Source organism: Pseudorasbora parva, chromosome 18 (assembly GCF_024679245.1).
Source record: "Pseudorasbora parva isolate DD20220531a chromosome 18, ASM2467924v1, whole genome shotgun sequence".
Lineage (NCBI taxonomy): Eukaryota > Metazoa > Chordata > Actinopteri > Cypriniformes > Gobionidae > Pseudorasbora > Pseudorasbora parva.
In genome coordinates this window covers 6948757-6975323 of record NC_090189.1, presented here as the reverse complement: position 1 = coordinate 6975323, position 26567 = coordinate 6948757, and the positions used below count along the sequence as shown (strand labels likewise).

Here is a 26567-nt window from a genome sequence, read left to right as displayed (position 1 = left end):
GTAGAAAACTTTACTGTATATTCTATATACCTGTATGCCTTTCTTTCCCAACACAAGCGTTAGTGTCAATGCAAAAAGTCAGCCCATATTAATCTTTAACTATTACAGTTTATTATGATGAGACAAATATATGGAAACTGGGAAATAAAAAGGTTTAATACAAACGGCTATGACACACGATCATGATGACGTTATATACTGTACATGTAACTACAAAAAAAAAAAAAAAACTTAAATGTATTGACAGTTTTGAAAGCTGCTGTTAGGCGCACAAGGAAAGAAACTGCTTTTAAATAGAAAAGGCCCTGTGTGCAGTCCAGGTCACGTGATGAACTTTGGCACCAAAAGACTGAAGCCAGAATCACTTAAACTGATTCATTGTTGTCAAAGTTTCCCTTACACTGCGATTCAGATCTCTGAATCAGCTTTTTCAAGTACTGAGCTCTCGTCGGAGCTGTAGGTTAGATCTAGCGCTGAACGTGCCGGACGAAAGCTTGGACCAGCTGGATGAAAGGCTCCTGGCCCTCCGGCGTGCCTTTGGATCCCGGTGTGGGTGGTTTGGTTTGTGGCGAGGGAAGCAGCCCACTGGCTGGGGAGGAGGGGGAACCTCGGCGGAAAAACCGGAATAATGTGGTTAATAGTGTACTCTGAAAGAAAACAGAAGATGGAATGAATCTCAAGCAAACATGTCAAAAACACTAGAGATGTGTTATTCACATTCAGCCATGAGTAATATACCTCATTCTCTTCAAGATAAGAACATGTGTTTAATAGACTGCTAAATATGACTGACTTAAAATATATGCACACTAGAAAAAGGTACCATGTTTGTACACTGTACATATGTATTAACTTAAAATATAAAAAACAAATCTTAAAATGTCAATTTGACATCAAACTCATTTTACCATTTCATTAAAAATAAAACAAATAATTAATCATAAATTAAATAGTTTTTTTAAAAAAAAAATTATTAAGTCCTTATTTTATTACTGTATTTGAATGAAGTGATTGTGGCTCCTGCCTCACCAGCTCTGAGCTGAGCTCCTGCTTGAGTCTCTGTTTGTCTCTGGGCAAAACTGAAGGATCCTTCAGACAACGGACAGCCTGAGAGATCAACACGTAGAAGCAGTTCTCCATCGAGAACATCAGCAAAGACCTGGACACAGAGAGATGATGAGATACAGTCCAACTGAAGACGAATCAGCAGCAGAATGCATCATGGGAGTTTCCTGCTCACTTTAGTGCTTGTGTGTCCTCAGAGGAGACAACCGGCTCTTTCTTCTTCTCAATCTGAACATAAAACAATACAGTTACCATATAAAACATGACAATCTGCACAAGCAGAAAAGGGTGAAGTGCTGCACTACCTCTCCCAGCATGCTCAGCGCCACATTAATGGTGGCCATCAGAGTCCCAAACGACGGAGCCACATCCGAGTCAAACGCAGGAGTGGTGAAGCTCAACACAAACAGAGTCCTGTACTCCGCAAGGTCCATAGACTAACAAAATATAACAAAACACAATATGCCATTTTAAATAACGTACAAAAGAAATTATGTATGCATGAATCTGAATGCGTGTGTGTGTACCTGGTCCAGTAATATCTGACAGCAGTCGGGTGTGAAGTGCTGTAGAGTGGCCAGTGTTTTACTGAGGATCTTTAACAGGCTGCACTGAACCGCCTGCAGTGCTTTAGACTCCGCCTCTTCTCGCTCTCCCTCCACCTGCTCTTTGGAGGCGGGCTGTGCTGCTCGCTGGGGGTGTGGCCCCTGAGGAAGCCCCTCCCCATTCTTTGCCTGAGCAAAAAGACACACACATTAAATCAAGCACATTCAGCACAGACCAACACAAGATCGTGTGTTTTTCTTCTTGGCGTCTCATACCTGCAGGTAATGGTGCAGCATCTTCTTGCTGTGAAGGAGGTATGTACACGTCTGACACAGATAGCACAGATTCACCTGAAACACACAAATCATAAACTATTATGTAGACCAGGGGATCACAAACTTTTGTAAGCAAAGCCCTGTGACAAAATCTCAGGGGGTTAGTTTAAGTATATTTTAAAGGTGCCATAGGTAAAAAAATATCAAAAAAATGACCTACACGCATGAAAAGAATGAGAAGCAATAAGGGCGATGATGTCATTAAAAAAATGTCAAGTTATAGTGCTGCAGATATCAACCTTAATTAGCAGTAGCATTACTAGCCCCGGCCCGCCAGGTATCGTAATACCAGTCTCGGCCATGGGAGGCGGTATGCGAGCAATAACCACCAGCCAACTTGCAATACACGCATAACTCGCACGGCTTGTGGGCGTACTTGAACCTGATGTCAATCGTGTGGAAAGTACAGCACACTACTTCATTTCAGTTCAGGGAAGAGAGCGGACGGATGGCTGAAGCCCTTGGCCCCTTAAATATATCTGATATGATAAAAATAGCTGTATTTACCTGTGCGGAAAAAAGCGGAAGTGCGGGCGCCCGCCGACAGTGTCCCGTCATAATAAAATTACACACAATATTTTTTCATATACCATTTCATGTCATATTTCTACTTCAGAAAAAAACACTCCACTGCCCATGGAAATAGTTGCCTTTTACGATGCTCACACTTCGATTCACTCTTTACAGATACCGAATAACACGATGAGTTGCAAGACACATTTATGCATTCATTTAGTCACTTTCAAACGATCAAATTCTTGAGAATATCTGTGAAATACTGTAAACTTTTTGTCCCAAAAAAACATTGGCTATGATGCAAAAATGAATGTAAATAAAGTGACCTTGGCACACGATACATTCCTAAATGCATGTTAAACACTACTTTAAGTTGCACATGTGTAAATGAACAGGGTCCACTCTGAAACACACAGGGCAACAGACTCTATAATTAAATTAAACCGCAGCCTTTGATAAGATATAGCTCCAATTCAGTTTTATTTTGATGAATGTTGCATTTGATTGAATGAATCAATAGTTTGTCCTTATCAGAAGTGAAGGCCTGTGTACCTGCACGTCTCTGAGCAGCTGCGGCAGGTGGAACTGCCACTCCTTGCAGAAGTTGGAGAGCTGGAGCAGGAAGCCCACCGTGTGATCGGCCTCATCCAGACACGCCAGAGACTGAACCGTCCTCACCGCGTTCAGACACTACAACACACATCCCACATCAGATCATACTTATCAATCAACACCTTCAATGAGCAGAAAATTTCAACAATTCAGTGTCAACAATGGGCTCAAAAACTAATGAATTGTGACATCATGATAATTAAGCACAATTAAAAATACTTATTGTAAAATAATTTACACACCATGGTAGTATTAGTTGCTGATCATAATTGGTTAAAAAAAACGAGGGGAAAAAATCTAGACAGGCTAATTACTGTACATTTACTACAAATATGAACATTGCTATTGAGGACGGGAAAAAATATTTAAAAACAAATTAAAATACCATTAAATATATATTAGAACATTATATAGATAGAAACTACAGATCAACTGACAAAATGGATGGATGGATAGAAAGAATGACAGAAATAACCTATATAGAACAATAGATGGATAAAACAAGACGGGGCTGGAATGATGATAGAATTACAGAACAAGAGATATAGAAAGATTGACAATAGGAAATGGAATGAGAGATAGAGCAATAGGTGAAGGTAGAACAAGAGAAACATAAAATGATAGATGGACAGAATGAAGAACAATACAACAGTAGATAAATAGAACGACAGGTGATAGAACAATTAATAGCAATGGATGGATGGATCTCACACACCTGCAGGATGCGCTCCTGGTGTACACCCACAAAGTCGAGCGCTTCATTAATGAAGTTGTAACGGAGAGTTTTTAGCAGACTTTCCATCAGAGACAAACTCAATCTGTACACACCCGGCCAGCTGGGGGCGTCCTGAGACTTACGCACAAACGCCTGAGAGAGAGAGAGAAGGGGTTATATAGAACCTCTAAAACCTTTTTAACAAACAGGCGGAAGTCACAGTTAAGGCAGTACCTGAGTGGCTCCATTAGCTGGACCCTCATACACACTAAGGAGAGGAAGACAGATGCTCTGAATCACTCCAGCACCTGCCACCACTGCTGCCCCCTACAGACCAGGAGGAACAACACGACAAACATTCATTCATTTTCAATCAATTTGTTCCTATTTTAAACAGTCATGTTCCCAGAAGTATTTACAATTCACTTTCAAAGGCATCAGAAGTGTTGTCAAAAATACAGATCGCAAAATCAAATCGGTACTTAAGTTAAAAAAATGTGACTGAGCGCTGTTGAGTTGTAATTGTAAACACCTCTGACTGGCCATTGTGCTCACATGCTCATCAAATATGTCTGTGATTGGCTACAACAATCAGCGCTTCACAAACATGTTGTAAATAAACATCAATGACACTTTTCACAGAACGCTTGCACAGATACACACGGGAGCGTTCAGCCTACCGGTCCGCTGGTTGACCACTTCCAGTGCTTTCAAACACTTTCGTGTGCTTTCAAACGCTCCTGTGTGTTGATCATTGTAGCCAATCACCAGTGATGCCAGAAACGCGTTTCTCTAATCAGACTACTTTTTTCCAGTAACGAGTAATCTAACGCATTACTATTTCCAAACCAGTAATCAGATTAAAGTGATTTATCCAAGTCACTGTGAGTTACTATTTTAGTTAGCCTGACAAGCCAGACCCACTTCAAGATGTTTAGTCTGGAAAGTCACCGTTGACAGCTCAATCTGAGGGGCGGGATAAACGTCCGTCTTTCAAACTCCCTCTGCACAGCGTGCACTGCACACAATTGGATAGCGCTACACCAACCAGAGCAACGAAGGTGAAGCAGAGCTTGTTGATAGATTAAACATTCGCCGTATCCGGTCGGCAAAACTCATCTTCCCTTCCTAAGAAGGATTTCAGTGCCGTTCTTTGTTCTTTTCTCAGAGAAAAGCTTAACTCCAAGTCTTCCAGAGTCGCGGTCAAAGCTGTTTCGAAAGACCGCCGTTCGCCAGTTTCTGTGTTTACTAGAAGCACGCAAACGCAACTCGGCCGTCGTCATTATGGCCCCGCCCACCGACTCTATACATGATGTGATTGGCCCGACCAGAGTTTGGCGTTTACAGCTCAGAAGTGTATTGAGTTATAAAATTGTGATGGATATTATTTATAGTAATAATTATTGTAATCACATTAAAGGCAGAAATATTCCAAAAACAAAACAACAAAAAAAGTGTATTGAGAGTTCCTAGACGACACTCGCGGCAGATTAGATTTGCTGCCGCTAGAGTGCGTCTAGATTTCTAGTATATATTTTAGTCATTTTCCTTAGTAAAACATACAAATATATATTTTTGCTTTCAACTGTTGACGTTACTGTTAAAAATGCACTTCCAATAAAGTCAGTGTTGGCAAAAACTGCTGTCATATCTATGTTGAGTCGGCAGGGGTGTTGTCGGCAACTATGTAACTAATAAAGTATCTTGTAATCTTACTTTACAGATTACTTGATTTTAAAAGTAACTAAGTAACTTTTTAAAAGTGTAATCAGATTACTTTTTCAAAGTAACTGTGGCAACAATGCTGATCGCAGATGCATCCGATGAGCGCGTGAGCACAATGCCCAGTCAGAGGTGTTTACAATTACAGCTCAACAGCGCTCAAAGAGTTACATTTTTAAAATGTCAGTACCGATTTGGTATCGTGGTCGGTACTTTTGACAACACTAGACATGTTTTCTAAAGCTGCTGCACTGGCTGATTTCTGCTATAACACATTTTTGAGTGTACCTGCGGTGTCCTCGCGAGTGTGAGCAGCAGATGAAGCGCTGCCTCTGTGAAGTAAAGGTTCTGTTTGGAACGTAGGCTGAGTTCTAGAGCGCTCAGAACCGACGGCAGAACCGGCAGCTTCCTGACCACCTGCAGCCACTGTTCACCATCCTCATCAGCCCGACACAACTCTTTAGAGAGATGAAGAGCTAACACACACACCTGAGACAGAGAGAGAGATGCTTTTTATGCTCTGAATATAATGCCTGCATACGGTATATTATTATTATTAAGTTTATTTGTTTAAGTTTATTATAGGGACAGATAGAAAAAACATAGATAAACTTGAACATTCATCTGATGTATGCATCATAGTGTTTTTAGCTAAGGCTAATTCACAACACTTTTTATTTTAATACAGACTAACTAAAATGATTAATTAAATTTAATTAAAATGAGCTAAAAATAAATAAATAAATACAATACAATAAAATAATAAAAATAAATTACATGAGCAGTGTTGTTCTTGATTTAACCACATTGTAGTATTTCATGGTTGGCATATATTTTAAAAGGTAAGTTCACCCAAAAATGAAATTGATGTCATTAATGACTCCCCCTAATGTCGTTCCACACCCGTAAGACCTCCGTTCATCTTCAGAACACAGTTTAAGATATTTTAGATTTAGTCCAACAGTGTATCTAAGTGTATGCACACTACACTGTCCATGTCCAGAAAGGGAATTAAAACATCATCACAGTAGTCCATATGTGACATCAGTTAGTTCATTAGTAGGGGTGTGCCATATCATATCGTCCGCGATAATACCGGTATAAATTTTTACATGATAAAAAAAGTGTCATATCGCGATATCACTGATATAGCGACGCGATGACGTATGGCGTATTTACTTTCCCTAGCGCGCACAACAACAACACCTGTCTGAGAGAGAAGAGCACAAAGAGCAGCACGTCAGCCTCCGATGATGATGATTTAGTACCTAAAGGGGAGCTACTTGGTTGCAAGAGGTCAGCTCTCTTGACAACTGACATTACATTGTCAGCTTAAAGCTGTTAAATATCGTTATTGCAAATATTCTTGAAATATCTGATATAATTTTAAGGCTATATCGCCCACCCCTATTAATTAGAATCGCTTGATGCATCGAAAATACATTTTGGTCAAAAAAATAACAAAAACTACGACTTTATTCAGCATTGTCTTCTCTTCCGTGTTCCTCAAATAAAGATTCAAACAGCCATGAATCAGTGAATCGATCAATGATTCGGATCGCCAATGTCACGTGATTTCAGCAGTTTGGTATCACGTGTCAAACTGCAGAAATCACGTGACATTGGCGATCCGAATATTTTCGACACTTCAAGAGATTCTGATGAACTAACTGATGTCACATATGGACTACTGTGATGATGTTTTTATTCCCTTTCTGGACATGGACAGTATAGTGTGCATACACTTAGATACGCTCTCGGACTAAATCTAAAATATCTTAAACTGTGTTCTGAAGATGAACGGAGGTCTTACGGGTGAGGAACGACATTAGGGGGAGTCATTAATGACATCAATTTCATTTTTGGGTGAACTTACCCTTTAAGTGGTGTGTATACTAGCATACCGCACAATATATACTCTAGTATGTGAATATAGTATGCTACATTGTCACAATTTTAATTCAGCAGGAGTTCAGGTAGCAATGTATCGTTTGTATTTTCAATCCTATTTCTTGTCTAAATAAATGATAAAACTGTTGCTGATATCAGGTGAAGTGCAGTGCATACAATGCCAGTGGCATATCTGTGCACGTTACACATGGAAACACAACACTCACCGAGTCTCGCTGGTCTTTCTGGACATGCGGGCTGTCAGTCTCCATGCTGTCCTCCTGAACATCACCCCTCTGGATCATGTGACGCGTGCTGTCAATCAACGCCAGGGCTTCGTCCTGAACCATCTCACACATGCACAACAGCAGCTGGGGAAGCTGGGTAATCTCTCCTCCTGAACCAATTATTGTTAAACTATTGTTAACAAAACAAACAATATACAGACGTCGGTGGCTCTGCTCCAAACCACAGTGAGCTCTTACCTAGACAATATTCTTAGACTTCATTGGTTCAGTGTTATTTTAGCATCAAGATACTATTATAGTTTTTATTAATTTTTATATTTTCTTTATTTTAATTGAATGGGACAATCAAAAAAATAATAATAATCAATTACACTTTTTTCTGAAGATGGTTTCTGTCATTTTTAGTTCTTATGCTGATGTATGTTCAAGTGTTTGTTTTTCTAGTAAGTTTGGTATTAGTTAGTTATTTGATGGTATAAAACCAGGGTATAATATGATTGACAGCTGTGCCCGCGATTGAGCCTGAAGACCTTGATAACGAGGTTCAACCTCAGAATCACTACTGCGCAGACTCGGCTCAAATGATGTCTTTTGTATCAACTGTATCTGGAATATTTTGTCTTAATTTTTTTTTTTTTTACAGTGGAAGGAAGTGGAGCTGTGTTGTGCATCTTCCTGTCTATGATAATAACCATGACTTGGTTTTTGGAACAGAGTTTGGTTTTTCCTTACAAACATACAGACTGACCGTTGAGTCCCTGTATATGCAGGGCCAAGATGAGAGCTGACAGCAGTTTGGCTTTGGTTCGGTCCATGAGCTGTTGTTCAGCGTGCAGAACGCTCTCCATCATCAAAGACAAGGGCGTCAGTAGAGCTGGAGCAGACACCAACACACTACAAAAAAAAAAACATTCATTATTTTAAGTAACAAAAATGTTTTTATGCTTTTAGTTAACTAACACAAACTCAACAGATCACTCAGATCAGCAGGATCAAATTCGTTAGAAATACCAAGAGTTCACTCAAAGCAAGGAGAGTCTGCTTTTAGCTATTATGCCAGCCGTAGTTGGAACCGGCTTCCTGAACAGATCAGATGTGCTCCAACAGTAGCCAGATTCAAATCCAGACTCAAAACACATCTGTTTAGCTGTGAATTTACTGAATGAGCTCTGAGCACTGTACGTCCCACACTGATTGCACCTTATCTATGCATCATTTTTTAAATTCTTTTTATAACTGTTTTAGTTTACCTGTTCTTTTCTTTGGTTATCATTTTATTATTTTTAATTCTCTTTACATTGTATTATTTTTCTTATGCATTTTTTCTAAATCCCTATTTTAATTCCTTTCTATGTAAAGCACTTTGAATTGCCATTGTGTATGAAATGTGCTATATAAATAAACTTGCCTTGCCTTGCCTAACTATAGTAACCCTGACACGTCAACATCTATTCAGTAACTTGACAGAGATGTTGGTATTCATTTTAAAGGGGTGGTTGCATGCAATTTCACTTTTTTAACTTTAGTTAGTGTGTAATGTTGCTGCTTGAGCATAAACAGTATCTGCAAAGTTACAGCACTGAAAGTTCAATGCAAACGGAGATAATGTCTTTTAAAGTTACGTCAGTTTATCGCCTACAAAAACGGCCGGTTTGGACTACAACGAGTTTCTTCCCGGGTTGGTGACATCATAAACCCTTGCTAGTCTCCGCAGATGTGACTTCTGCCCGTAATGGTAAGGGGCGTGGCGTTTCCGGATAACCTGTGCTTGGCACTTCAGGCAATAAAAATACAGGAAACTACATTTGGCCATCTGACCAATCTAAGACCATTGTGTTTTTCAGAGGGATGGGCTTCATAGAAGCAGGAAGCAAACGAGCCGTTCAAAGGACAGTGGAGACAGCGGTGTGGAATAAAGGGAGAATAGAAGAAAAATACAGTGTTTAAAAAAAAGAAGTATTAAGACATGTTATACTGCGCCCCATAAACACAACCAAGCCTAGAAAGAAAACACAGAACCACCCCTTTAAATGAGACGCTATCAAAAGTCATAAAGAAAAACGCACCTTTTCCATTGTTTGAGGAGGATGAGAAGCAGTGTGACCATCATGGACCCCAGACGCAGACAGAACACAGACTGAGACATCAGCAGCTGTATGACACATTTGAGTATGATGAAAATGATGTTATGACATTACTCTGTGCATTCGCTCAGCGGCTGCTATGAGACACTTGTTGCACGCTGCAGTGGTCTAGATCCGATATTAGAATATCATATTAATAAATGGTCCGTATCCTGGTTTTTAAAAATGCTTATTTCTCTGGATTTAAACATTTTTGGAAACATTTGGGATAATGTAAGTACACAAGTCAACTAAATATATAACACTGTTCTAGTGGTTTTTGGATATTTGAATCCAAAAACATACATATTGTGCCTTTAAAGAATAGCAGGTCACACCACATCTATAACAATAACGGATAATCAAAATCAATCCTGCGGTAACAAACACAAAAAAACTAAACTGACAGACAAGCACATGCTTAGAATAAACAGAACGATATCATCCGCTGGTGTGGACACTAATATAGTTATCATTTTTGGTGTGAACAGGCCTTTAATAGTCCTTAACTATTAAAGTCTTAATTTAAGAACATTAAAGTCCCTTTTTACTAAGCTAGAGTTGTGTGTATATATATAAAAAATAAGGGAACTTACCGCTGCTTTGGTACCTTCCAACACATCCATGAAAAGCTTCTGCCTGATACTATCATCCTTCAGATGCATCACCTCAGACTTAACACACACACACACACACAAGATTGGTTATGGTAAACACAGCACCAGCGGTATAACTGCACTCACATTGTGAGGCATTTGAAATTGAGTGTAGCTGCTCACATGACTGGTGGAAAGTATTAAAAGGGTCCTCCAGGCAGAGATGAGCATCTGAGACTCGGACAGAGCGCGCAGACCCTCCTCTTCACCATCACACGCCACACACACCAGTTCACGCACGTAATCCGACCAGAACTCATAGCGGCGCTTACTGCTGAAACTCTCTAGCGCCGCTTTCAATGACGGATCCAACACACCACTGAGAGAGACAGACAGACAGACAGACAACTGATGTGAAGCATGAAAGTGTGCAACTGTAGAGTGGTTTGCAAACAGAAACACACAGAATGTGTTCAGTCTACGCACTTGTTTTATTTATTATTTCAAAGCAGCTATTTGGCTGGCTGTTTTTGAATGAAAAAGCATAACCTGATTGAACATGCTTGTGTATATCATACCTGACAACATAGTAGATCTCAAGGGCGATTATCTTCATCACAAAGGCACAGGACTCCAGAACACATGGCTAAACAAAAAACACAAAGAAACCATCAGACTAGAAAAAAATAGGGATGCATGATATATCGGCCAACATAATGGAACCAGCAGATATATGTTCATTTTTCATGTTCTCGTTATTAATGCTGAGACTTTGAGACGTTTTTGTAATCAGGCTCTCAAAAATAATAGAAAACATTTGGATTAAGATTTTTTTTTATTTGCCAATATATTGGTTATTGGCTTTCAAATTTAAATAATTATTGGTATTGCCCAAAAGTTTCATATCGGTTCACCTCTAGAAAAATACCGTAATTATTAAAACTAGGGATGCACCGATACCATTTTTCCAGAACCGATCCGATATTAATAAATGTTGAGTATCGGTCGATACCGATACTAAACCGATCCGATACCAATGCAGTTTTGTCTATGTAGAATTTCTATGCCTTAGTGTGTAGAATTGAATAAATTAGATAATACAGTGAATAATACAGCAGCAAAAGTTATAAAATCAAGAGTGCACAATAATTGTATAAAATCTAAACATTTAGTTGGGAAAAAATAAAGGAAACCACAAAAGTGAATAACTGTAGCTGTAAATCTGGTAAACTATGTTACACAAAATATATTCATGAGAAACAAGTAAATATATTTATAGAAAAAGGGCCTTTCTACTAAGAAATTGCATTTATTTTAAATGTATAGTGCATATTTTTAATGAGGCAGCAACATATAGATAGAGCAGAACAAGAAAGGCTATTAATAAGGCTTTCATAGCGCAACAGTAGCATAATACAGAGCGGCACAAAGCGCTTATGCGCATCCCGTGCGCAGGATGATGCGCTTGAAGCAACACGGAGTCACATGCTCACAGCCACAGTCATAGACGCTCACAGCGCGTCGCGCTCCATCCGCATCGAGAAGTTTAAAACAAGATATAGACACGTAGTATATCTATGCAGTATTCTTATAAGCCGTTTATTTTAACAGTTTAACATTTCAGTTACTGTGTGTGAAAAACAATATAATAACTAGTCCAGTGTTGTGATCTAACTGACACCCGGTAGAAAGTAACACGGTTTACAGCAATAAACGCCAGCAGATAGCCTTTTTTTTTAAACCATAACATTAGAGCGTTGTCTACAGATCAAGCATAATAACAGAAACAATAAATAATCTTGGAAAGTTTCATCGTGTTGAGTGTCGTAACCAAATGCGACAGTTTAAAGCTGAATGGAGACAGCAGCCGCAGTGGAGGGAAGCATTGACGTGAACTAATCAGTACTCGCATTAAACGATGGAATGGCTTCAGAACACTTATAATATAGTGCACGAATCGTTGATGCTTTATAAGGTTTTTGTGCCTTTTGTGGGGCGCTGGGGCTTAACAATAACACAGAATATTATGCGCACAGTATCGAATTTGGATCGGTCCTGTCTGTCCGATACCCGATGTGGCAAAAATGGCAGATCGGAGCCGATACCGATCCCGAGTATCGGATCGGTGCATCCCTAATTAAAACTCAATCTTATATGTTTTTAATTTAAATGAGGACACCATACAATTTTAATATAAAACTTTTATTACTATTGGCAAACATGAAATAACTAAAAACTGGGTAATTAGTAACTGTTAGTAAATGCATAACTAACAATACATTTGTTACAGTATTTATTCATGTTTGCTATTCTCACTTATTTAGTAAATGCTTTAGTATTTCTCATTGTGGTGTTACCAAAAACGTGTCATTTTTAGGATAAAGAAATATTTATGAATAAGTAAATTTGTCTTCATGAAAATATGCATGAATGTCCTCAAAGACTGTCAGATTTAGCTGAATCCTGGAGACAATCTTGTCTTCAAACTATTACCATTAAGTATTTATGCACGCGCACACAAACATACCTCGGTGGTCTCAGATGGGGGAGGTAAGTTTCCAAATAAAGGAGTTGTGAGGTTTTCCCAGAATTTTTCTCTGTAAGGACAAATTATAACATGCTTGGTTTTAATTGTAAATTTTGACCAACCAAAATCAAATGATGCTGGCTAAACTTGACCAACATAAGTGTACATACATATTTAAAATTATTAATTCAAATAATGAAAACACTTATACCCACCAGTAACTGTTGCTTTTTAATAATTAAAGAACAAAGTTTTTTAAACTTCTCAAAAATCACAAAATAAACAGTGGTTCGTTAAATATATAAATATTTAAATCTTTTGAAAACACACAGCTTTACATGGAAGCCCGTTTCCGCCACTAAGTAAAAAAAAAAACAAAAAAAAAAAGTGTAACTGCGACTTTTTATCTCATAATTCTGACTTTTTCCTCTCACAATTGCAAGTTATAAAGTCCAAATTCTGTGATATAAAGTCAGAATTTTGACTTTCTTTCACGCAATTGCGAGTTTATATCTCAGAATGCCGACTTTATAACTAGCAATTTTGAGATAAAAAAATCAGAGTTCTGAGATAGTCACAATTACTCTTTATTTTTTGTATTTAGTGGTGGAAACGGGCTTCCATAGCTTTATCATAATTATGGAAAATTGCTTCAAAAATTTAGTTTTTAACAAGAGCCCTTTGAGACAAAAAGGTTGCCCAACTGTGTTATGAGTGAAACTCACTTGGTCCTGAGCACAGAGAGAGCGCTGTCCCGTCTGTCCTGCCAGAGCGCGTGGAGGAAGGCCAGTGCTGCCCTCTGTAGGAGAGGAGGACACCAGTACTTCCCCTGCTGCTTCGAGTCCAACAACTCCAACACCACCAACAAACAACTCCACTCTCCCAGAGAAAACTCCTACACACAGAGACAAAACCAGACAGTCACACACTGCTCAGACTCATTCACCCTCTCACACTTAATCTCTGCGTAATTGTATCCCCTACGTGACCTTTGCCCCGTCGCTGCCGTCTTTGGCCTCCAGGTTGAGGAAGAGCTCAATGAGTCCAGGTTGTGTTTCCACAGCCACGGTGAGGAACTCAAGTATGGTGACTTTAATACGCATGTCTTCAGTTCTGCTCTGCAGTCGCGTCAGAAACGCATCTCTGATCGCAGCGGCGTCACTGCCCAGGCAAGCGTACACCGACATGGGAGCCACCTGTTCACAGCACACGCAAAGCACACGCAAAGCACAAACACAAAGACTTCTATTGTAATTACATTAAAATAACAATTAAATTATAGCAATTTAATTACTATAAAAAAATCTATTGATATTGCATTTAACCACTTCAGCTCTGCAGCACATTTTGCATTTTCTTTGAGAATTAGGAATATCTGAATTTAAAAGAGCGCCCTACCCACATACATCGGAGTAAATTGATAAAAAATGGTCTCATTTTACAGAAAAAACTTTTTAACACAGTGGTGGAATATTGCATATATTGTATCTATTCACAATCTTATGATAAACATAGATAAAAAATAAATATTTTGATTTATTTTTAATTTATTTATTTAAAAATCTATATTTTTTTATCATTTTGGGATCCAAGCTTTTTGGAAGTTTCTGTTGATTCTATAAATTGGCACTTAACAGGGGAAAAAAGAATTTTCTTGATATCTCCTTGCAAATAAAAGTTATTGAGATTTATCTGACCAAAGTGTCTAACAACTACTCATCTGCATTGACATAAACTGGCCACTAGGAAATTGAAAAGAAGGCTCCGCCTCTTCAACTTTGTAAAGGGAGATCTCGGGCTCTGATTGGTCTAGAATCATGATCCACATGTCTATAAAGAGCTGAGATTCTCAGCTTTTCTGTAGCATGAAGCAATATGTGATGACATCATCAAAAATCGTGGCTAACACCGACAATCAAAACTAGCAATAATAAGAGTATTTGTCTGCATCACATGTTTTGATCTATATTCCATGTAATATAAACACAGAAGTTATTGGGTTATTAAGAAAGCTGAGGTTCTAATCTTTCAAATGATACCATATGTCTAGTTTTGTGGTGCGCGAGTTATAGATTTTTAAAAAAGATTATGATGATGCAATTTTTGACCCACCGGTGGGTCCAAGAGGGGGTGCAGAGCTGAAGTGGTTAATGACTGATATTGATGATGACAGGGTATAATGACAGGGTATTTTATAATAATAATAAAAAAAAGATTTGTCTGGTCTCTCTCTACTATACATCTACTAAAACCAGTGCTATTTTAATATTATTTACGATTATAGTATTTATTAATACTTTTTTTTTTTTTTTTTTTTTACATTTTCAGGCTTTTAAAATTGTGTGTGCTTTTATATGGTAATTTTTATTATTATTTTTAATTATATTTTACCCTCTTTTATTTTTATTCCAGTACATTTTGTACTTAAACTAATTTCTGTTAGTTAGGAAGGCAACATTTATGATTTGTTTACATTTTGTAACATCAGTTTTTCATCTAATATTTATTTTCAATTAATGAAAACATTTCATTTTTAAAAGTTTTAGGTAACAATAACGCTTACTATAACCTTAAAAAAATTAATGTAAAACCACATGGTTTTCCACATGAGGACCATAATGAGGAGTCAAGAGCATTACCGTGGCAAGTCTCTTGAGCAGTTGTATAGCAAGTCGTGGCAGTGCTGGGTCGTGCTTGTGGTAAATATACTTTGCCAACACAGCGATCAGGTTATTGCCATGACCACCTGCAAGAAAAACATAAAGGTTGCATGAAAATCCAGTGTTTTGACACAGAGCAATATAGGACAAATATCAAGTATTTATTATAGTAAGCAACCCCTGGCTAAACAGTCTGACATTTCTTATGTACCACGCAGTGAAGCGTGTGTGCTAACCGTGATGTGTTAGAGCTTGCTCCAGAGGTGAGGCCGTATCAGACTGCGGTTTGAGTCTGATCACATTGTTGGTGACCGAGAACGCCAACTTCACTGTCTGGATCAGAACTTGACCAGGTCCCTCAGAACCACCACTGCAGAGAGACACAAAGACACTGATTCATGTAAGGAGGATGTAGAGACTGAGCCTATATTAAAGGCTCAATCAGTGTGTACCTGCTGGGCTGTGCTGCTAGCACCATGTTGATTGTGTCCACTCCCACACCCATGATGTTGACCACCGCCTGTCCTGCCTCGGTGTTGGCCAGACTGTAGATACACAACGACTGCAGACTGGGGGCGCTGAAGAGGTCACACACAGGTCAAGCATGTGAGAATATATAATACCAGCTAATGAAATAACTGATAATGAAGTATCATCCGTATTCTCTTACCTGCCCTCGGACTCCCCCTCTTGACTCAGATTTAGAATAGCATGAACCAGCTCTAGAATCAAACAACCTGAGACAGACGACAGTGAGAAGAAAGACCGTTAAGCAAAAACCAATAAATCTAGAGAAATGGAAAATAGGCATTTTTAAACAATTATGTTGAGCAAGTTTCTCACCGATTGTCTCTCGCACTCCATATGTGTTGTAGCGCCATTTATGATAAGTAGGCAGCATTTCCTTCAGAACCAGTAGCACACAAGGGATGAGTCCTCTGCTCTGAGTACTGCCCAACTGACCCTGAAAATACACACATCACAACTTAACAATAACCACTGAAGAGCTTCACGATTTGAGGGGAAATTATTATTGTGATTTTGCTAATAGTGATTGTTTTTGAAAATGAAAAAAACAACAGAAACATTATATACCAGTGAATATAAAATAATATTACTATTTTATTATGATTATTATTATAATCATTTAAAAAATGGTTGAATTTCATCACTTTAAAATGTGAAACTCCATTTTGTTAACAAATGCCGGTTTATAAGCACTTCTCATAACAAAATTTGTAAAGACGGTTGGAACATATTGCACTTTTAAATCCACATTGCATTATCTGACGAATGAAGTTGGTTTTATGCAATATTTACAGTGAACCAAGCCACTCTGAGACACTGAAAACACCTGATCATGAGCTGCTTGCGTGTAAATGAACACAGTGACACATCTCCAATACAGACTGTGTGTTGCATTGATACTTGGTCAACCGCTACAGGGCTCCAGACTAACAGAAGCACTTGTGCTAAGTTCTACAGATGGTGGTGCCAGCACCTGATTTGGTGGCGCTGGGGGGATTTTTACATAAAAGGTAGTTTTGAAGTTTTTCATGAGAATGTGACATTTCATATTAGGGAGTGGAAATGGCTAATAATACGTGCTCCTCTGCCACCATCTACTGGTTATAGTGGTAATTGAATGTTTTTTTTAATTGTTTGCAACAAAAGGTGTTTTCCTACATCTTTAAACTTGTCACATTAAAAATATCATAAAAATTGCATAATATTTAAAGTTTTCAAGGGCAGGAAAAAGTGTGTAGCACTTTAAAAATTCCTCGGAAAGTGCTTGAATTTAATTCTCAAAAGGATGTACAGTATATACAAGAAAACTATAAATATAATTTAAAAAAACATCCAACTATTTCTGCTACAATCCCACAGTTACAGTTAGTGTTGCTACAATAAATCCAAGGTGAATGTTGGGAATTTGTGCACTGAAAAGCCTTCTATAACACATTCCACGTCAGAGCTGTTTGATCTGATATCTGTGGTTTATAACAAAATTCTCTGCTGAATATGAATGCTTTTCATATCATTTGAGGTGGAAATCTTTCTCCCTTAATCTCCCAGCACTGTGTACTAAAAAACGGTGTCACATGATCAAGATCGCCCGGGCTGTGCAGTCTATTATTGGTCAGAGCTGATAAATGGTCCACGCTATGCAATTCAAACAAGAAATGCGTTTTCGTTCCACTTTAATTTTGTTTGCCGTTTCTTAAGCAACAGAAATGGCAGCTCTTATCAGATGGGCACCGTGATGGTCGCAACAATGCAACCTCCAACAAAATTTAGTCGCAGCAACTGGAAAAAAGAATGCAAGTAAATAAATGCATTACCTTGACGAGTGTGGTCACCAATTTTAAAAAGGCTATGGTCACACTGTACTCTCCTCTGGGCTGTTCGATCAACACCAGCAGGTTGCCATAATTACCCGCCTTCATGCCCTCTGCACTGAAACACACACCCCAAACATGTTAGGTTTCTCTGACTTTAACATGTGAATATGATGCTGTTCATGTTCGCTGGCTCTGCGTGTATGTGTATCACCTGATGGTCTGTGCCATGTTAGTCAGAGGAGTGGAGGCAAACGGAAGGAAGCCGGTGTGATGCAGACTGGACCAAACCTGCATCAGAAAGAAAGGATGTTCAGTCTGTAGGTCATTTATCTATATAACACTGACTTAGCTTTCATGCAATAGTAAACATCTACCTTCCCAGGCTGCCGAGCAGCCAGAGCGATAAGGCAGTTGACACAAGAAGTGATCACATCTACTGGAGGGTTAATAACGGAGGTCAACCTGTCAGAAAAATCAAGTACATCCTGTCATTTTTATTGTTAATGCATTGTTTGCTGTTTAGTATTCATTTGTATGCGGGCATCTCACCTCTGCAGAAGCATGTAGATCCGTGATGTGAGTGGCAGCAGACAGTCAGACACCGTCCAATCAGTGCTGATGATCTTATGAACCAGATCCAAGATGGGCTTTACACGCTCACAGTGTGCCAGCACATCTATTCATCCCAGACAGATGAAAATAGCAGGTGTAAACAGGGCAATAGTTTCAACAAAATGTACATATTTAAATAAATGTAAGATTTGAGTGAGTGTACCTGCAGTAGAGACAACATGCAGCAGCATCTCAATCTCACACGTGAAGAGAGTCCATGAGCTGTAGGAATATTCCCAGCGGACAAGAACACCCTGTTCACCAACAGACAGCTGTTTTCTTTCAGACACCTGTCCGAAACATCCCTGAGGCATCCGCAGATTGGTCTGCCCTGCACCTGAATATACATATAATACACAAAAACATATCTTAATTTTTTCATACAAAGAAACAATCAAGTAAAGAGAAGTCAGAAACTGACACATTGCATACGACTTCCTGTGCTCAGCACTGACCCAGAGGGTAGAGGAGTTTGGGAGTCTGTCTCCTCCACAGAGTGCCATCCTCTCTGGAGATCACGTCGTTGGGTTTGTGCTTATAGGCCTCAGTGTAGAACGACATCTTATCTAAGAAGGTGTACACCTGAAAGACATACCATGAAATGTCCATGAAAATGCAAAACATGTAAATGTGTATATCTATATCTATCTATCTATCTATCTATCTATCTATCTATCTATCTATCTATCTATCTATCTATCTATCTATCTATCTATCTATCTATCTATCTATCTATCTATCTATCTATCTATCTATCTATCTATCTATCTATCTATCTATCCATCCATCCATCCATCCATCCATCCATCCATCCATCCATCCATCCATCCATCCATCCATCCATCCATCCATCCATCCATCCATCCATCCATCCATCCATCCATCCATCCATCCATCCATCCATCCATCCATCCATCCATCCATCTACACACACACACACGGAGTGGGGGTAGTAACTTCTTATATGTCATCTCAATTACAAAATCAGATTACAAAATGTATGCAATGTAATTAAAATATATTATGTTTTAAAATACTTATAATTAGATTAGTTCCTTTTTTGAATACATAGTATACAGTGATTCCCAAATCTATTTTGAAAAATAGACTGCAAGTTAATAAATAATTTATAGTTCGTTGATGTTGGTTAATAGTCACATGAACATGCAGGTAAACAAACTCTTTTGTAATTTGCACGTTATGTTGTTGATCATTCAGAATATCACAAAGAGAATTTTTTTTTTTTTTATATAAGTGGGGTAAAAAATTAAAGTAGTCAGATTATATATACATACATAAAAAAAAGAAAAATTCTACAAATTGTTAGTACCTTCTTAGCTGTAGATTTGTCAGACAGCAGAGCAGTGAGTAGCTGTAGTAAAGGTCCAGTCTTATATGGAAAAACACCCACTGCACTGTCCAGAATCACACCCAGACCCATGTTCGGCTTCTGTAGGGCACATCCAGAGGTCAAAGTTCAAATCACACATGTATCTCAGAAAAGTCACTCTGCATCTCAAATTGAATACTGCCCTTCTAAACATCATGGGGAAAACAGTACGCCAGCAGAGTAGTTTGTCCGAATAACAGTAGGCGAAAAGTACCCAGATGATCAACTACTTCTGCCGAGATTCTGAAGAGCACATTTGATGGACACTTACTATCCCATGAGGCCATGCAAGAGGATTTATGAATGGCAGGGAAGGAACGCAACTGACGTTGGTAGGTCATGTGACAGTAAAAACATGGCAGATGTAATAAATCCAGATTTCATTCTTATTACCATACTATATAAACTTAGCAAAAAAAAAGAAACATCCTTTCAATTTTAACTGCTTTTATGTCCAGCATATGTCTTAACATGTAAATATACATCTTAGGGGAAAATATGGTTACATGTGGTTTGGTCTCCATGAAGCTCAGTCTAGGCGTCTTACATTACTATTACTGCTCTGGCCACATCTGCAGTCCTTGTGCCTCTTTTTTAATGCTCGTTAAGTAAATTCAAATTCAGATGCGGTAGGTACTCAGACAGCCAGCAATTGTGGATGCACCATAAGTACAGAAAGAGAATATACAAATAGTGGATTTGTATGTAATGGGTATGAACTATTTTGCTTACCGACTCCCAGAAAAGCTCAGCCAAACTTGGCGCAGCGAGAACTTCACATGCTGCATTGATCAGGTGCTACAGATAGAATAATCATCATAATTAATCAATGAGTCCAAGTTGAATGTACAACTTAATAACTAATACCAGTTAAGAGTCTCTAAATGTGTATTTGTGCACCTGTTGGCTGCCGAGTGTGTCTTCTTCAAAAGAGGTGATGACAAAAGACAGGAGACCATAAATACACATCCGTGCAGTGCTTGCTGTACACTAGCGAGAGCGAGAGAGAGAGAGAGAGAGAGAAACAACTGGCATCATTTTTAAGTCCATGTCACCATCTAAGAAGTTTTTTTAGCGAAGCAATTTGTTTCCATTACATTAGAGAGCTATAAAATTGTGCAATCTAATAAAGTTTTTGTCCTACAGCACCCTAGTATTTAAATTCAATTTAATCTAAATTCAGACTCCCCATGGAGTGATAGAATACTGTCCTTACATTATTTCCAGCACTGCCGAGCGACTGCAGGGTGTTGGTGAGGTACTGAAAGACTCCGAGCTGTAGCGTAGTGTGTCCTAGACGTCTGATCACAGAGCTGACTTCCTCTGGATGCAGTGTGTGTTGCAGCAGAACCCATGCCAACAGAACCGGACCATGGTGAGAGATGTCACCAAATGTCAACAGCATTTGATCCACCTCCTGCGCGCACACACACACACACACACTTTTTTTTTAAAGCAAACTCTAGATTTTAGGTAATGCAATGTTGCTGATTCAATCAGATTTCAGAGCTACAACTATCCATTTTTAAAAGGTAATTTCTTTATACACACAACCAGTGAATTTTCTTTTTTTATTACTTTTATTCAGAAAGAACATTAAATTGATCAATGAGATAGTAAATGCATTTACAATGTTACTAAATATTTATATTTTAAATAAAGGTGTTTTTTTCAACTTTGTTCATAAGCAGCACAATGGCTTTCAGAATTATTAACCCTTACGATCACACCTGTGTGATAAGAACGTTTAGTGCGTCACATGATCACCTACTAAATTTAAATATTCTTTCGTTTGTTGGCTGGAGTGGAGCTAGAGACGGACACATTAGATTTATTTTAGGTTTCAGACATTAAAATACACATAAGTACTAGCAAAACAATACATTTTAGTTTGCAAAATACACACTGATGTGTATGGAAGCGGCAATAATCTATTAAAATATAAATTGATGAGTTTTTTTTATCATATCAGATACACATTGTTTAAGTAACTATAAAGTTTACTCTTCTCTTCTACCACTTTACCGGTCACTTACTTTCATGCATTTTGGGAGAAGTGAATTTACATGTTGTAAACCTGACATTCAATTCCCTGAACAACTAACATGAAGGTGCACATCATGCATTATAGATCAACTAACATCATAAATCCTTTTAAACAGCAAAAAGTTTTCACTTACACGTATTTGAGGATCGGAATATCAGGTAGATGATGACATAGCTAACAAGTTTGTGAATATTTTGAAAAAGGAAAAACTAAATAAAAGCGATACATCTGTCATACAGGGCTATTGTGGCTGCAATGTGCCACGTGACAAGCATGCATGACACATCACTACATAAATAATAAAGTAATACGTTCTAACATGATGGTCGCTTTAAAGAAACCTCACGCTGGGGTGTGAAACGGTTAATAATGAAAAAAATTCAGCGTAAAAAGTTCAGCATATTTGAGTGATTTCAAAAGAATTATGTGACACGACTGATGGAGTAATGGCTGTTATAATTGTATTTTTGATTAAATAAATGCAACCTTGGTGAGCATAAGAGACTTTTCAAAAGTATTTAAAAAAAATATTTTTAAATAAATAAATAAAAGACCACACATTTTTGAATGGTAGCATACATTAAATACCACTTTTAAAATTCTAAAAACCAAGCACAATTAGTCACCGTGTCGGAACTGTCCCTGGTTAGGATTTACCTTGCAAACATCCTGTTGGTCATAAAACTGATGCTGTTCGGTTCGGTCCTCCAGAGCACATTTATGCAGGAAGTCGATATCCATCCCCTCCACAAGAATCAAAGAGCTAAAATACCTGTTGAGAGAATGACACCGTCAATATATTATAAAACTCTGTTTGCGTGTGTATGCGAAGAAAAGAAGCAGGTGACTGCATGTTCTGACCCAATGCGTTCAACCAGCGCATCCATGCTCTTGTCCACAAGATGTCGATTGGTCTGCCGCAGCCCAAAGCCCTGCTCCTTAAACAGCCGTGTGAAGTTTGAAAGATCATTGGGTGGCATCTCGAAGTATGCATAATAAAGGAACAAGATCTCCAGCAGCAGGGCCTGCTCCTTTAGACACTGCACAAACCAGCGGGACACCTGCCTCTCTGTCTACACAGAGATTAATAGATCCTGAGTCAAATTCTACAGGAATAATTAATTGTGATGCTGCTCTAAACATAAGCAGAATACCTATCTTACCATCAGGTTTCCATGTGTCTCCCATGTTGGAGCTTCTAATTTGGACAGCAACTCAAACTGCTGCCTGTAGTTGGCCACCAGATCTTTCTCCAGCTGACTAACACAGTTGGAGTACTCTGCCTAAAGTGAGAAAGCGCAAGAATTAAATTAATCTGGTCTTCTGAGTGTCTGATACAACAGCTGATCTCTGCTGCTATTATTATTTACCCTGTATGGATGTCTCTCATCCTGGAAATATGTGAGAAGGTGGAGAACACAGCGCAGAACACACAGTCTCTCTTCATAGTAGTAATCTGCTATCTGTGCAACACAATTTCAAAATCAGTCACATTTCAATACATAGTCATTTTGAGCAACAGTTTGTCTCAAGTACTCAAATACAAAGTGATGTGACAGACAAAATTGAAAAGACATAAGAAGGTCTAACCTTCAGAAGCAGAGCTTGACTCTGTCTCTCATCTTGCAGCACCGCCTGATAGAAACAAGAGGATTTATAATTTATTCATAGGCTCTCACCATGTTCATGTGGACACATCAGATGTTAGGGAAGTGAATCACCACTGGTATCATGATTCAATTAGATTACGATTATCATGTCAACGATTCGATTCACAATAACGCTCACACACAAGCCTGCAGCCACACACACACACACACACACACACACGCACACACAAGCAGGTACACACACCCACAGACATGTTGTAAATTTTAAAATTATAGTGGGTGTATTTTTTAATGTGGTTCGCCTCCCTCCAGCATTTTACGGAGCGCTAGCGCGAGAAGTGTATATGTGACGAATGATGTCAGAGAAACGTCAGTAGGCTATAATCGATTATGGTCTAATACGGCAACAATTAATTTCAACGCCCCTATCAGATGCACGTGTGTGCCATATGATGCCGAGCTCACCTTGAGTGTGTTTCGTGTGCCCCTGTAGTCCTCCTGAAGGTAACACTGAAGAATCTGCACGCTCTGCTGTTCATCCAAACCCTTACATGATAAACACACATTTGTGCATTCCTGAAGTCTCAGTCCAGTCAGACTTATGTCATTATGTATGAATCAAATAATGAGAATGCAATGCATTTCAAAACCTAGTAAGACTTCATCCTAGAAAGCCTTTTGGGGTTTTATAAACATAAAACATGCATATTGCAATCAAGTTACTAACTTTCGCATTTTGTATTATGGTCTAGGTAGGCAACTCACTAGCATTTAAAACAAAACCAATGTGCCCAGACACTTACCAGGAGTTTGCTGATCCTGAGTCCAAAGTCTTTGAGAGCTTGTGCGGTGTCTTTATCTGCTTTCAGCTTGTCTGCCGCCGACGTGCTGCAAATAACATTTCATTACTTACTTCATTACAAATGAGGACAAATTTTGTGAAGCATGCTTACATACATTCATTTTCATTGAAACGAATGAATCCTGAGAGATGTGTTTATTTGAAACCTAAACATAATCTATTCATGTATTTATTAGATTATATGTATTCTGAACAAAACTTTAGCACATATGCAGTGCCCAGTCCCATATACCGGAGCGATCAGGAGTATAATTATAATTTTGGAAATATCTAAAACCTTTCTAATATAATCGTATGTGTCTAATTATACATTGGTGCAAGATATGTTTTTATCTGATTGAGAAGAAAGTGAGATTCAAAAGTTTTGGTTAATTTTTTTTCCTGTTGATTGGATTATTTCAGGTCTTCTACACCACACCTTTAAATACAATCATAATTTAATTCAGACAGAGATCGATTTACACAAAGGCTTCTAAGTCCAAGTGATTACTAAATGATTAAAAACATCAATCCAAGGCACTCAATATTTAAGGAAATAATTTCTTTACAAGCATTTAATTAATCACGGTTTAGGCATTTAAATACAGGTAACAAGTAACCGCACACTGAGATGTTTCGGGAAATGAGCCTTCATCAGGATGTGAGCAACAAACACAATCAAGTCCATTTTTGTAAAATAGCAGTTAGTCAGCCATATGACCGTCACTTGATTATATGACCAAACACAAGAGAGAAGGTTTAGATGATATAAAGAGAACATCTCACCTAAAATATAATTAAACCAAACATCATTAACAGATTATTTATATATTTAATATCTTCCTAGCATGATGCAGTTAATCTCATCTCTGTGAGAAGGTTCATTATTTATTGGATATTGTTTTACCTGGGTGGTTTGTAGAAGGACAGACCCTGCAGAAGTCTCTCCCAGTTCCGATTCAATTCAGCTTCGATTTGGGCCTGCCAGATCACACAAATAAAATCACATTTCACAAATGATGAAGAGACAGGAACTCAATGAGATCAATTAAAGTGCACCTCTTTAGATCAGTACCGTTTTAGAATAAAACAGTGTTATTAAAAGTGTTTCTTCACAGAACTCTCTAAAATTAACTTTGTATATTACATCTTTTTAATAAAATGTGTGTACTTGCAGTGTAATTAAATGACAGAAAAACATCAGAAATAATTTATTTGTGTACCAACCGGTTCTCGGAGTGCAGATCTCCCCAGCAAGATAGTCCATAACTCTCTGCTGCTCCTAAATACAGGTTTTTAAATAAAATGTTGTTAATTAACTGGATTGATAACATTTTTTGCTTATGTTTTGCAATATGGCAGAATTCTTCCAGAACTGTTAATATGTAGTTTTACCACTGTGTCATTATGTTTATAGGACGGCCCATACAGTACATATATATATAGGTAACTCACAAAATCATGTAAAAATTATTCAACATCAAAGCATTGGCTTGAAATGTAAATATTCATGACAGGTCACACTTTAAGAACTGAACATTTGTTTTAAAATAATATTATAACTTGTCACACTCGAGACAGCTCTTGAAATTCAATGTCAATTTAACGCTTTATCCAATATAAATTGTATACACATACACCATATATATCCTACATAGGCATTATTAATGAACCTCATTGCATAAACTTAATGTCTCTCTTAGGCTGTAAGAGATTCATAAAATCGTCTACAACATACACCAGGAAACTCATTCATCCCTTCAAACTAGGGATGAAAACTGTAATTTGTTCTCACAGACTCAGTCAAAACAGGTGGACATTTTTCACAATGAATCGCGATTAATATTTATTTTATTTAATGTTTAAGAATTTCGAGACTGTTTTAAAGCCGTTATAAACTGTCCAAATGAACATTTGAATTTCAGTCGCGCGGTTCTGCCAACCAACGCACGCTACCGACTCGTGCGGCCGATAAATGTCAAATAAACAGCACGACGAAGTCATATTTGCCACATATATGATGGTTACATACGAGGCATAAAACACCGACACATTCTCCATCCACAAATCTCGTTCTAGCTCTTTGAGAACAACCCTAGTAAGTTTATCTTTCTTCCATTTTACCTGACACACATCTCCGAGTCCGCCATCTTCAACCGAATCACGTGAC

At 38.2% G+C, this 26567-nt stretch overlaps 1 protein-coding gene across 1 annotated transcript; it reads right to left on the bottom strand.

The window, feature by feature from the left end:
- Positions 1–88: 88 nt before the first annotated feature.
- Positions 89–26559, bottom strand: nup188 (nucleoporin 188). The gene is made up of 44 exons (XM_067424130.1): positions 26522–26559; positions 25625–25679; positions 25305–25378; positions 24360–24444; positions 24022–24102; positions 23537–23581; positions 23317–23409; positions 23110–23229; positions 22808–23019; positions 22604–22718; positions 21116–21316; positions 20800–20889; positions 20632–20697; positions 19840–19959; positions 18965–19091; positions 18673–18846; positions 18447–18573; positions 18272–18359; positions 18109–18185; positions 17898–18012; positions 16399–16519; positions 16226–16292; positions 16008–16133; positions 15792–15925; positions 15535–15641; positions 13885–14091; positions 13621–13790; positions 12896–12965; positions 10947–11014; positions 10552–10747; positions 10369–10446; positions 9716–9801; positions 8398–8543; positions 7629–7798; positions 5800–6000; positions 4024–4116; positions 3790–3942; positions 3015–3152; positions 1887–1961; positions 1593–1799; positions 1371–1502; positions 1241–1293; positions 1030–1159; positions 89–647 (listed from the first exon to the last, which is right to left on the bottom strand). The coding sequence occupies exons 1-44, from the start codon at positions 26545–26547 to the stop codon at positions 468–470; spliced, it is 5199 nt and encodes a 1732-aa protein (XP_067280231.1). The 5' UTR covers positions 26548–26559; the 3' UTR covers positions 89–467.
- Positions 26560–26567: the final 8 nt, after the last annotated feature.

Bases quoted from the DNA above. Each gene is read 5' to 3' on its own strand.
- nup188 (XM_067424130.1), bottom strand. From the start codon at position 26,547: ATGGCGGACTCGGAGATGTGTGTCAG. The intron at 20,698-20,799 runs GTGCACAAATAC...TTCTATCTGTAG, and splicing joins ACACACTCGGCAGCCAACAG to CACCTGATCAATGCAGCATG. The intron at 8,544-9,715 runs GTGCGTTTTTCT...TTTTTTTTGTAG, and splicing joins CTCCTCAAACAATGGAAAAG to TGTGTTGGTGTCTGCTCCAG.